Source organism: Phymastichus coffea, unplaced genomic scaffold (assembly GCF_024137745.1).
Source record: "Phymastichus coffea isolate CEN01 unplaced genomic scaffold, Cenicafe_Pcof_1.1 PCOF00026, whole genome shotgun sequence".
Lineage (NCBI taxonomy): Eukaryota > Metazoa > Arthropoda > Insecta > Hymenoptera > Eulophidae > Phymastichus > Phymastichus coffea.
In genome coordinates, this window is record NW_026706837.1 from 1,542,399 (window position 1) to 1,555,521 (window position 13,123).

General features: G+C 35.8%; 1 protein-coding gene across 2 annotated transcripts in view; it reads left to right on the forward strand.

The window, feature by feature from the left end:
• The first annotated feature begins 547 nt into the window (after window positions 1-547).
• LOC131675572 (cytochrome c oxidase assembly protein COX15 homolog) overlaps window positions 548-13,123 on the forward strand; it is a 187,647-nt gene continuing 175,071 nt past the window's right edge. For both annotated transcript variants that reach the window (XM_058954598.1, XM_058954599.1), the window contains exon 1: window positions 548-757. In XM_058954598.1, the coding sequence (XP_058810581.1) occupies window positions 668-757 (90 nt within the window). In that variant the 5' untranslated portion in view covers window positions 548-667. The remainder of the gene's footprint in view (window positions 758-13,123) is intronic.

The following is a 13,123-nucleotide window of genomic DNA, read 5'->3' on the forward strand; positions in this document are numbered from 1 at the left end:
GTAGGTAAAAACCACGATCTCGCCAGACTAACGAACACAGTCATACTGACTCGCTAGCTCTCCCCTCCCAGTCATTGCCCCTAACGCGCCCCCTCTCTCTCTTTCTAACCTAAGCCGATCACGGCTATTACACTTAGCCACGCTCGACAGTCCACGCGAGGCCTAACGATTTTCGGCAATCGTTGCAAGTTACATATGCGTTGTATAGGAATCGCACAGACCAGTCACATAAATTTTTGAGTATTTTTAAATAAACTATTGAATATTAGGAGTTTTAATTAAATGAGCAAATTAAATCGGTTAAGGAACAAATTTTTAGAATTTGAGGAAGTTAAAAATATTGTATAGTTAGAAGTCTAACGTAGTAAACTGCTTGTTGTTAATTTATTATAAAAAAATTATAGATGAGCAATAATATTTAAGGATATAGTCAAATTGAGCAATCAAAAGTGTATGGGTTTGTATATTTTTACTTTAATTCACATTAATTATGCAGGTAGAAGAGGTTGAGCTTATACATTGTTGTTTGACTCCTGTATCAATTGGAAATACGGTATTTAGAAAGAAGAGAAAAAAATTAATAATTACTGTTTTAATTTTTATAATCTACTTTCTGCTTTGAAATAAAATTTACGATCTCAGATGTAAAGCAATTAAATATTGGAAAATGTATATTTGCAGAGCGTTCGTTTCTCGTAAATATTTAAATCTAAATCTTAGAAATGTTTGTATAAATTATTCCAAATTGAAACCGAAGGTATTCGTTTTTTTGTAATGATTTTTGTATTTTTTTCTTTCTTGGTAAAAAAGTCAATTTTCGTAAAATCTTACGATTTTGAAAATATATATTTTTAACATATCTGTAAGTAAACTACTGAGTAAATTTTAATGTAAGCGTCTTTGAGTAATAGATCTCTTAAGGATCTTGCTATTATTATTTACTCATAAAATTAATTGAGTGGATTTATTTTATATGTTAAAATTATGTTACTTTTAAAATTATTATAGAGTAATAGTTATTTACTTTATGAAATAACTATGTACTCTAAAAATGTTGATAATATAAACAAATAAACAGAAAGTTTACTAAAAAGTTGTATACATTAAACTATAGAGTACATAGTTTAATATAAATAGTTTTAAGTTAATAGATAAAACGTAGAAAAAGAAGAATATTATATTGTTTTAAATTATAAATTCAATATACCTAAATGTTACTTTAGAAAATAATAACAAATTTTTTTTTAATTTTTTAATTATCTGCCATAAGAGGTATTTACTTTACTCTTTTATAAATTGAATTTTTTAAACTCTGGTAGAAAAATTTTAATAAAAATTTGAAAAAAATATGTTGAAATACTATGATTTCTACATTTTCTAATAACTTAAAATATAATGGTTAACTTAATAATTCAAAATGAAAATTTAATATAGACATGATAAAATGTAAATATTATTTAACCATTTTCTTGAATTTAGATCACCTCTTCATTAGATATTTAAGTCTTGAATCACCTTTACAATAATTCATGAGGTGAGATCATGGAAATTGTCTGTTGGTTTTTAATTTGTGTATATTAAAACATTGAGTAAGTAAAATCTTGTGAATGGGCAAATTGATGTAATATATAGTATAGAAAAATAATATAAATTATATTGTACCAAATCAAGTAACAATTTGAGAATATTAGAACATCTATAAAAATACATTCAGTTTCATTCAACCTGATCAATAATTCATATTTGTTGAAATTTATCTAATTTATCCAAATTTTAATACAGAGCAGTGAAATAAATTTTATAATTCACATTGAACTAAATTTATCAAAATCCATCTTGAATTAAAATCCAACTTGCTAATAAATCAGTTTAACATTACTTTTTTCATATTTTTATAAATAAGGTAAACATTGAGAAAGAAATTTACAGTAAACAATTTTAATATATAGTTTTGCAAATACAATATGAAATAAATGTTTATCAAGTGTTATTTTAGCTAATAGTTGTATGAGACTTGATTATCATCTCAAGTTCTATTAAATAAAAGTATAAAAACTTTTATTTAAAATATAAAAAAGCTAATGACAATTACTAATGGTGCATTAGTTTTAAATTGCTTTATATCCAAAAGTAGAATGAATATATAATCTCTGTTGTAGTAAACATGTTAGATTTGTGCATACATTTATTTATTTATGTACTTATTTGTTTATTTATTAGAGTAAAATATAAAAATTACATGCTTTATATATATATATAAATTGTAATCCAATAGATTAAATTAATTTGCTATTCTCTGGTTTGGACTAAAATTAGAAACTTAAAACTAAGATAAAAATTATAAAATTTGTTTAGCTTTGCCTGTACATTAATACTCTGCACTTTTATATTAAGCAAATAATTAATTCTTATACTGTAATAATTTTTTTCACCAGAATCTGATTATTATTTATTTGGTTGTAGTATAATACTCCATGGTTGCTTTTCTATTTTTGCAGAAATCATCCTTTTTATGCAGTTAAGATTTGTCAAAAAAATAAGTTCAACTGCACATGTTACTCTATGGTGTGGAAAAATTTGTTAGTGTTGTAAAATTTAGTTATATTTGCAAGAAGAGATAAAGACTATATCATCAACAACTATTAGATCTTTGTATTTTGGTTGCGATTTTAATGAGCACACAGAGTTTTTTTAAATTTCTTTTTCTTATGTGCATCCACCATAATAGAGTAGTGCTTTATTATTTCCAAAATAGTTGATGTCCCTATTGGGTAATAAAACACTATAAATATAGATAGCCAACATGGGTGACATTTGTAGAAGTTTTTACATGTATGTTTACTTAGGCTTCCGATTTTTTAATTATTTAAGAAAGTTTTATGTAACTGTGTCTCATAAAATTAGTCAACAAATATATAAGTATATTTAATAGTGTATTTACAAATTTCAAATGAATGAAAGTGTGAACCATAAGATTTTGTAGGAAGGTACCCCAACCCGAACTCATTGATTTTGATAATTTTTGTGTATGCTTTAGTACATTAAAAAAGAACAGATTCGTATTTTTTTTATTGACTGAAAAATATTTAAGGCGAAATCCATCCTCAAAGTTCACTCCTAAAATTAGTTTTTTTCTAATAAATTCAAATAACTAATCAATATATTTTAGTAAAACCAAGTTGGTAAGAATCCTTATAAAAAGTCTTAATTCATTCGTTTTTGTACCAATGTTTTGATAAAGTGCTGTACACTTATTAATATAAACTTATAAAATTTAATACAATTTAGAAGGAACGGTTTTCGAACATTTTTTATTTCTTAAAATCTGAACCAGTAATAGTAGCCAGGTATGATAGAAAGTAATGATAATCATAAAACAAGGACATTTAACTTCCACTTTGAGTTTATTTCTGAATCTTACACTGTAAGAATATCATAACTGAAATTTCACGAGAAAGTACCTGCCGCATATTATAATAATGTATTTGAAATCAATTTCATGCATAAATTGAAAACTAATTTAAATAGTATGAATGTTTATATATTTATAATCTCCCGCCTCCCTTCACCGAGCTCCTACACCTTTCAAGACAGGTAAACTTCTGCAGGCGAGTAGGGCATGATAATCATACAATATTTTTTATTATATTAAAACTTGGTCTTCAATTTTCAAAAGTTTTGCATGCTACACTGGTTTTCTTGAACAATATTATTCCAGCCTTTTTTGTTGAATATAATGCTGTAATCAAAAGAACAATTAATATTCTAGCTACTTGTTTATGTTTTTTGTAAAAAATAAATTTCATACTTGAATAACAATACTTAATATTATTATTATTATTATTATTATTATTATTATTATTATTACTATTATTACTATTATTACTATTACTTTTTTTACAAGGAGTTGCGGAATCCTTTTTGCGGATTCTCTTTAGTCTTGTTAATTAGTCAGTATGTGGACTCTTAAAAAGAACAGGCCTACTCACTAAATCGCCACCTCCTTGATGTCCTTCCCCTAGCCAGGGACTATGTTGATATTATTTCTGACTGGGGGTTTGTCTGTGCTCGTCCGTTTGTGTCGTTCTACCTTATTTGGTTACGTTGCGTCACTCCGTCTGCTCAGTCATCTGTCAAGCAGTCGTCCGTGTTTTTACGTCTCACAAGGGAAGGCAGGGAGGTTCCGTCACCGATTTTCTTTAAACTTTGCATACGATTCATTAAATTCAGTATCAAAAAATATTAGACACGTATTTTTTTTTAGCGGCCCATACGGTAATTTAGGTGGTAAAAACAGGGTTGCCAATTATAATTATCTACATACGCTTGAAGTGCATAAGTTGGCGAGACGCTAAATTCAAATTATCATATCTCGGTGAAAGAAAAAGATATCTGAACGATTGAAAATTCATTTTGAAGGGAAAGACTCATACTTTAAGATATATTAATTACTTTGACTTTAATAATTTTAATGAAGCTATGATATCGAAGATGACTGTACATAATATTGATTTGAAAAGATGGGCTTTACGAAAAAAAGCTGAAATAGCCATGCCTTTGTTCAAAGCATCGAATTGGTGGATCTGGCAATTTAAAAAAAAACATAATATAGTATCTCGAAAAATCACTAAATTTGTTACAACAGATTCATTGAAAAATATTGATGAAATTGAAAATCAACGTGAAACTTTTAGAGTTGAAATTAAACAATTGCTTACAAGATACGGTGCAAGCAATGTGTATAATTCTGAACACAGCAGATTTAATTTGGAGATTTACGGTGGTAGAACATTAAATTATAAAGGACTGAAAGAAAGTCAAAGCATAGCACAATCACTGTCTTCCTTAACACACAGCTACACTATTCAACCTGTTATATCAGCAGAGGGTAATTTTCTTTCACCTTTATTTTTAGTATTGAAAGAAGCAAGTGGAGACTTTGGGCCTCGAGTTAGACAGACATTATTTACACCAGAAAATATATTAATACGAGCTTCTACATCTGGAAAGCTTTCTAAGCAACTGCTTCAGACGTGGATGCAAGAAGTATTTTTAAAAAGTACTGGGAATTCATCGGTCTTACTTTTAGACTCTTGGAGTGGGCAATGTAATAATACCGTACAAGAAGTTGTACCGGAACAAGTAAGTTTAATGGTAATGACAATACCGCCTGGCACTACATGTAAAATTTAGTCTTTGGATGTTTATGGTTTTCGATTCTGGAAGAATTTTGTAAGAAAGCTATCTGATTTTATTATTTTAATGCAATACAATATCAATTTACACGAAAGAAATTTTATCATAAAAATGCAATCCCTCGTACATAATCTGTTATCTTCTCCGAGGTATTATAATACTTTTAAGTATGCATGGTTCAAAAGTGGTTATATTGATAGACCTCCAAAATTTGATAATCCTGTTGAATTTTGCTTTGCCATATAAGAAGAACCTGTATGTACCTACGAAGATAACATTGCAATTATAATTTGTAGTTGGTGTAAAAAAAAGTTATGCTTCAATCATTTTTTTACAGAATATCATTATTGTAAGAATTATATACTATAATTATATAAAATAATTCTTAAAAATATCAAACATATGTACGGGATAAATAGAAAGTATTTTATATATGTTAATATGTATATGAATGTAATTATTAAAAAAATAAATAAATAATATTTATAATAAACAAAATATATAATAAAATGTTTTTTTATTGCCACTTTGGGACTCAAAATACAAATTTTTTCGGTAAAATTTGATATCACGTTTGAACGTATAATTTCCCCCATAATTCGAATCTGCCATAAGCAACAGTAGTTTCCATTTGAAATTTTCAAGTTAAGCCAGATTTGGGCCAATTTTTGGAATTTGACCCAAAAAACTGAGTTTCCCATTTCAAAGAACGAAAAACATTACAAAAGAAACACTATAAATCTTTTCAAGTGCAAAAAACACGACTTTTACACATATTTGAGGTTATGTAAGATCATAAGATAATTTTTTTTCGGTCAAACTAATTAATATATCTTAAGGTATGAGTCTTTCCCTTAAAAATTAATTTTGAATCGTTCAGATATCTTTTTCTTTCACCGAGATATGATAATTTGAATATAGCGTCTCGCCAACTTATGCACTTCAAGCGTATGTAGATAATTATAATTGGCAACCCTGTTTTTACCACCTAAATTACCGTATGGTCCGCTTCAAAAAAATACGTGTCCAATATTTTTCGATACTCTAATCGTATGCAACGTTTGAAGAAAATCGGTGACGGACACCTCCCTGCCTTCCCTTGTCAGTATGGTTTCCGTATAGGTAGCGACTAAGCGCCACCATTCGGGTTTATGCAGCATCACCTTCACAATGTTATCGGGGGTGATGCTGTCGCCAAATTTCCTTCCAAGCCACGGTCTCAAGTCCCGTATCAGTCGTTTCGTCCAGTTACCACTTCGTTCTTCTATTCACCGATCTTGCCACATGTCAATTGTCCTGTCAAGCTCGGCGATTGCCACGTTCTTCCTTCCTATGTCCGCGCTGCTCTCGTAGATCCTTTTGCGTTCAAAGGCCAGGAGATCCACAGGTATTACGCCAGCCACCACCAAAACAGCCTGTGCAGAAACTGTTCGGTAGGAGCAAGCGATTCGCAGTGCGCCCTGTCTCTGTACCATCATCATCGTCTTACAGTATTTATTTATCTTTAGGGAATCTGCCCATATTTCCGCGTCGTATAAGAGGATCGAGTAAGTTGTCGCCATTAACAGTCGCCGTTTCCTGGATCTCAGGCAACTTAAGTATGCTATCCTCTCTGCCACTTTCCGGGTTTTCTTCTGTATATGAGGCTAGGTCATCTTCGTATCGAGGGTTACCCCAAGGTACTTGACTTCCCTCTAGGTCTCTATTTCGTATATCCCTACCCTCATGTGTAGTATCGTCTGTATGCATCTTTTTGTGAGAAACGTCAGTTCCATTTTTTCTGTTGCAAGTTGTAGTCTGTGGTCTGTCATCCATCGTCCAACTCGTTTCATGGTCTGGTTCAACGTCAGCTGCGCCACCTCGGGGGACCTCTTCGTAACCACCGCCATCACGTCATCAGCGTAGGCGACGAGGGTCACTCCGAGCGGCATCCCAAGCCGAAGCAAGCTATCGTATAAACCATTCCAGAAGTCAGGACCCAGTATCGATCCCTGTGCCACCCCAGCGGTGACCTGCCTCGTTACTTGTCCTTCGATCGTCTCGTACGTTATTCGTCTGTTTTTTAGGTAATCCTTCACAACCCGGAGCAGGTATGGTGGGATCCCGAAGTTGCTTTTCAGCGCCTCCAAGATATCCCCTCACCTGGTCGAGTTGAAAGCATTCCTAATGTCGAGCGTCGCCAGCAACACTATAGGTCGCGCCGCGTGGCAGTGTCTGTCTAGTTCCAGGAAAGAGTTGACCACCTTTTGGATCGCTCCGATCGTCGATTGACTCCTCCTGAAAGCAAACTGCAAGTCTAAGAAACCCCCTCCGGTCTGTATCGCGTCCATCAGTCTCAGTCTCAGTAATTGTTCAAAGAATGTCAAGTAAACTCAACGGTCGGTAGGCCGAAGACATGCCAGGATCACTCCTACCTTTTGGGATAAGAACAAGCCTTGTCTCTTCCACTGATTCTGAACGTTCCTGTCGTCTAGCACGTGTTGTACAGGTCGAGGAATATCTCCGGCCATAGACGAGCCACGAGCCGAAGGATATCGCCAGTACTCCGTCTGGTCCCGGCGTCTTGCCCTTCTTCATCGCATTCATTGCTCTGGTGAGCTTCTCAACGGCAAAGGCGGGGGCATCAGTGCGTCATCATCGTCCGTCACGTTCGTCCTAATCAGGTGCGTCGGAAATCCGTCAACAATCCGTCTTGCTATTTCGGCATCTTTAAGTTCCGGTGGGACTCGGGCACCTAGTTTGCCGGTCACGATCTTGTACTCGGTTCCCCAGGGATCCTCGTTCACCTCCTCGCAGAGCTTCCTCCAGCATCGCGTCTTGCCGCCCCGTATTGCTTTCGTCAGCGTCTTCCGTGCTGTTTTGTACATGGCTTGGAGGTTTTCTCTTTCGGGTCCGTCCCCTGCCCTTGTCACTCATCGCTGATTTACCAGGCATATCCTGCGTAGCTCGGCTATCTTGTTCGTCCACCAGTATTGTGGTTTTCTTTTTTGTATCAGTCGACATTTCGGCATTGTGCTTCTGCACAAGCTGTCTATTAATTTGGTCGTCTCATTTGTCAGTCTTTCCGCTCTTCGCCGACCCGTTAGCTCGGGAGAAATTTTCACCCCTGGAGCTGGTGCTGCCATCAACTCCTCCTAAAATTTTGGTCTGTCGAGTTTTCGTAGTTCCACCGCGGGGGTTGGTGGGTTCTCGTTCCTCTCGTTTCCGTCTGTCCCACCACTTCGAAGACGATGTACTGGTGATCGCTGGCTGTGTAGTCTTCGATCACCTGCCATCCTCTCAGCCGTGGCAGAATTCTGTCCGACGTCATCGTGACGTCGGTGATGGAGTTTTCGACACCTGGCCGTCTGTACGTCGGCGTATGTCCCGTATTTACCACTGCGAGGTCGAGTTTTGCGGCCATTTCTAGCAGTAGTCGTCCGCGTCGATTCGTTTCGTTCATTCTCCACTCGGTCGCTCTCGCGTTAAAATCCCCCGCAACAATAACATCCCCGGGCAGGTCTCTGATCCCGTTTACTAGGAATGCCGCCTTTCTTTCAAACTCCACCGCGGTGCAGTTGGGTGTCAGGTAGATACTGAAATAAGTGCCAGCGCCAACTGTAACCCAGACGTAGTCGTCCCCGACACACCGTGGTTGGAGATTGGGTGCCTCGCCTTAGCCAGATAGCAGTGGTCTCTGTTTCGTTTGTGATGTATGTCTGAGTCGTTCTCCTGTATGGTTCACACAAGATCAGGATGTCCGTGTCATTTTCGTCGGCTATCTGAGGTAGGAGCATGTCTGCGGTCCTACTTCGATTCAGGTTTCCCTGAATTATTCTGTCCGTCTTCCGGCCCATTCCTTGTACTTCTCCAGCGCGGCTCAGAACATGGCACACTTGCCGCTTCCGGCAAGGTGGGGGACGTCCTCGTGCCCGGCCTCGAAGCACAGTGGGTAGACCAGTTTGTTTTTACATTCCGTCTGGATAGTGTCCGGATGTGCCGCATTTGCAGCAGCATTTCGTTCTGTCCTTTCCTGTACATTCAGCTTTCACATGGCCGAAGCCCAGGCATCTGTAACATTTTGTCACCGTCAGTCGTTTCTGAACGCGGCAATGCACCCAGCCAATTCCGATCCGACCACACCGAAGCAACGCATCGGCTTCCCGCGATTCTAATTCGCAGACCGCCATATACTGCTTTGGTACAGCGCGGTTTGGACCGAAAATGTTGACTCGGAAGTCCGCGTCTTATCCCGTCTCTCGTCCGAACGCGTCCGTCATGTCTTTCGGAGTCGCAACGCAGTCTAGATCCATGATCTTCACCTGGACCTTGGAGGTCACGGCCATAACACTGCCCGCTTCCCCGATCGCATATTGGATCTATCGTCCAAACACCTCAAGGGCGTCCGGCTTGTCTGCGTCTATCTATAGCTTCAGAAGACATAAGCCATTCTTCGTCTTCCTCAGGGTTGTCACCTGCACGTGGCTCTCCTTCGGGTCGATCGTCGTCTGAATTTTCCGTACTATATCAGAGTACGTCGTTTCCGTGCCCGGCTTTACCAGTACAGCCAGTCCCCTTTTCCGGTGGGCCAGTCCGTCTCTGTCAGGCTGATTCTTTGCATCCAGTTTCTTTTTTGTCTTGTTTGTTCTTTTTCGTGTGACCGTCTGCCAGTCCTTGGTCGGTGCCGTCATCGGTGGCCTCTTTTGTGAGGGCTCCGGCGTGGTTCCGGCCGGCAAACGCTTCCGTTTCGTCCGTGGCGTTTCATCGTTATTTTCCGATGTCGTGCTTGTATTGTTGTTATCTTGGGGACGTCCTCGCTTGTGCAGCGCAATGTCCACAGTCTCTAGAATTGTCTTAATTCCCATCTTCACTATCATATTCATATTTTTTTGTACGTTTGCTGCTTTGGCCATTTTCGTCGCCGTCTCTTGTATGAGCCATATCAGTTCAGTCACGTCTCGTGTGTTGTTTGTCGTTGTGAGTGTTCGTCCTGTCGTCTGTTCTTGGCTATGAGCGGCAGAGGCGTAGCTCACCCCGCTGCCGCACAGTGGGACTTTTTAAAAAAATTTTGTTCAAAAACTTTCGATAAAGTATATTAGTCATTGAGAAAAACACCCTTAAAGTCGAGAAAAGCTTGATTTTGCCTCAATTTGGTAGTTTTCCGAACTGCGAACTGCGGAAATCATCTTATCTTGTAAAAGAAATGTATTTCCATAGGATTTTGAACGAGGAATCCTAATCCGTCATTATAATTTTAATAAATAATATTGGTCATTAAAATGGGAATCGACAAATGTCTGCTCTCTGGGAACGGATGCTATTGGGCAATAAACAAGCTAATAAAATCACAATTGATACTGTTATTATGAAAATGATATCAAATTAATGAAGTTTAAATTAAGTTAAATTTTCACAAAATTTTTCACTTTTTCAATCTTGTTCCTAGCATATGAATTATAGGCAGCTATTTGAATTGAAACACAAATGATGTTTGATAAAAAATAAATACAGATTCATTATACAATAGTTTAAATATACCGCTTAAAAATACGATCAACAAACTCACGTCGTAAAATACTATTAATAATAATAAAATCAACTCACTGGTCTGGTTACAAATACTCGTACTTGATATCCGTGTCGAATATATGATATGCTGTTTTCTAAAACCATATGTAACTTTCTGTTCCATTAATTTTTATAGGAGCCTTAACTAATTTGACGTGAGAATTCATTGGGACCGTTTCTACCTCATCATCATCTTCCTCGATAATCGGGCTAGATAACAATTAAACTTTATAAATCTTTTTGGACTATTATATAGTACACAATAAAATAGGACATGTTTCTTACCTGATTTGACAAAAATGAGCAATTTCAGGGGCTGTTTCTTGTATCTTGTGCAATTTCATGCGTTTTTTAATAAATAATAGAGATATCTTAGGATTTGACAAATAAATTGCTCTATTGAATACGTCGAGCAATCTTGCTTTCTTACTTATTTGTCGCGCATGTTCTATCATATTTTTCCGGTACAACTTATGCCATGATTCACTCGCATCTTCAGAGTAAAATGCAATTGGCAATAGAAATTTTCGCGCGATCTGACAACCATGTCTCAACAATTTATGAGTAGACGGATTCAATCTACTCCATGGATATAACTGATAATATAGTTTGTATGTTTCAAAGCAGAAACGCTCCAATTCGTCTGTGTCTAATTTGTCCTTGCTTTTAAATGCCAGTATAATGGTTGTTAATTTTTCGACAAGTGCAACATTAATTTCTAAACATTTTGCAAATAACGTCGGATTGCTAAAACATCCCGTGCTGTGTTACCAGTATTGTTTGTTCAATGTCCTTGTAAGACTAAATCAACTTTCACTCCGATTTCCTTGTAAATATTTTTCTGAACTTTCAATTTTCTTTCATTAAATTTATCTGAAAATAAATACCTAAATTGAGCTATGATATTTATAAATATTAGTCAACAGATGTTCATTGTAAGTGTTGTTTACCAACTATATTTTTACGAATATCCTAAACCTTCAGTTCTAAGCGATATGACAGATGTTATAAATGTTCAAAAGTATTTATTTCAGCATGTAAAAGACGCAGTCCAAAATATAATGAAGAATCATTTGGTTCGAAATTATCATTCAAGTTGCCAAACTGATGCGATGTTCGCAAGCACACATGGGACACCTACATGTTGCTGTATTGCCAACAAGCGTATTCATGCATTTCCCATCAAATAAGGTCTTTGTTACAATATATTTGACTTGTACTAGCTTATTATTTTCCATTTTGAATCGATGTACTTTAAGATGTTTTATTTCATCGGTCAACCTCTTGTGTTCTGTTTCAATTATATCATTAGTTTCTTTTTCAAATGACAGTCTTAGAGGTCGTGTGAAACGAATGCTTTGGGGTGTTGGATTGATCCAAATATGCTTCTTCCTCGATTCTTCATCGCAGCAGCTTTCAAGTGGAGTGGTGTTAATTGATGTCACGAAAAGTGATTGTTGAGCATTTAAAACTATATCTTCTATGAGTGTCTTTGATTGTTCAGATCTTTGATGAGGATCTAAATGGCCTGATGAACAATCAAAACCTAAATTCATGGTTAGTTCCAAGTTTCGAAGACAGTTTTCACTCCAATAATTTGCTACTGCACCACATAGACGTTCAGCAGTTTTATCAAGTATAACTTGCAATGGGACATAAATTTCACTGTCAGTAGAAAATATCGTTTGCACGCTACATTCTTTTTTAGACTTGCTAATGTTGTTATAAGACGGGTATATTGAGCATCCTCTTGACCGCGAGTCTGATACTAATCCATTGTATCCGTGTTTAGAATAACAATATTCCATAAAAAATCCTAATGCTGAATCATTGTCGTGTTTTTCAAATCGATCATTCTTTTCAAAATTTACCATGACGCTCAACTTTTTTATCGATACCTTGTCTTTTTTTTGCTATTTGTAAAGCTAATTCTAGCAAAGACACGTCGTAATCAACACTTAGAGCAAGTTCGGCAGCTCTCCTTTTCTTAGTTGAAATAGAAGCTACTTTTACAGGTATACGTTTCCTGCCACCGTTAACAGCTTTAGCACTTTTTTTACGCGGTCTTCCATCTTTGGTTTTTGATCTTTTTCTCATGTACGAAGCTGGCATGGTATGCCTTGACGTGAAATAATTAGCACAAAATAATAGAGTTGATCAACATTATGATTAATTAAGTAAAAAAATTTTTATATATTTTTCATTTTGTTATTAAAAGTTTTGTTAAAAATTAAGGGGGCTAAATGGAGTTAAAAAAGGGTTATTGACAATCTTAATTATTGACCTATAGAAATTGCCTTAATGAAGATTCATGCTGCAAATCCGATTATTCCGAAATTAAATTTGTCTTCTTTCTGATCTTCAAAAAACTGAATTTAAA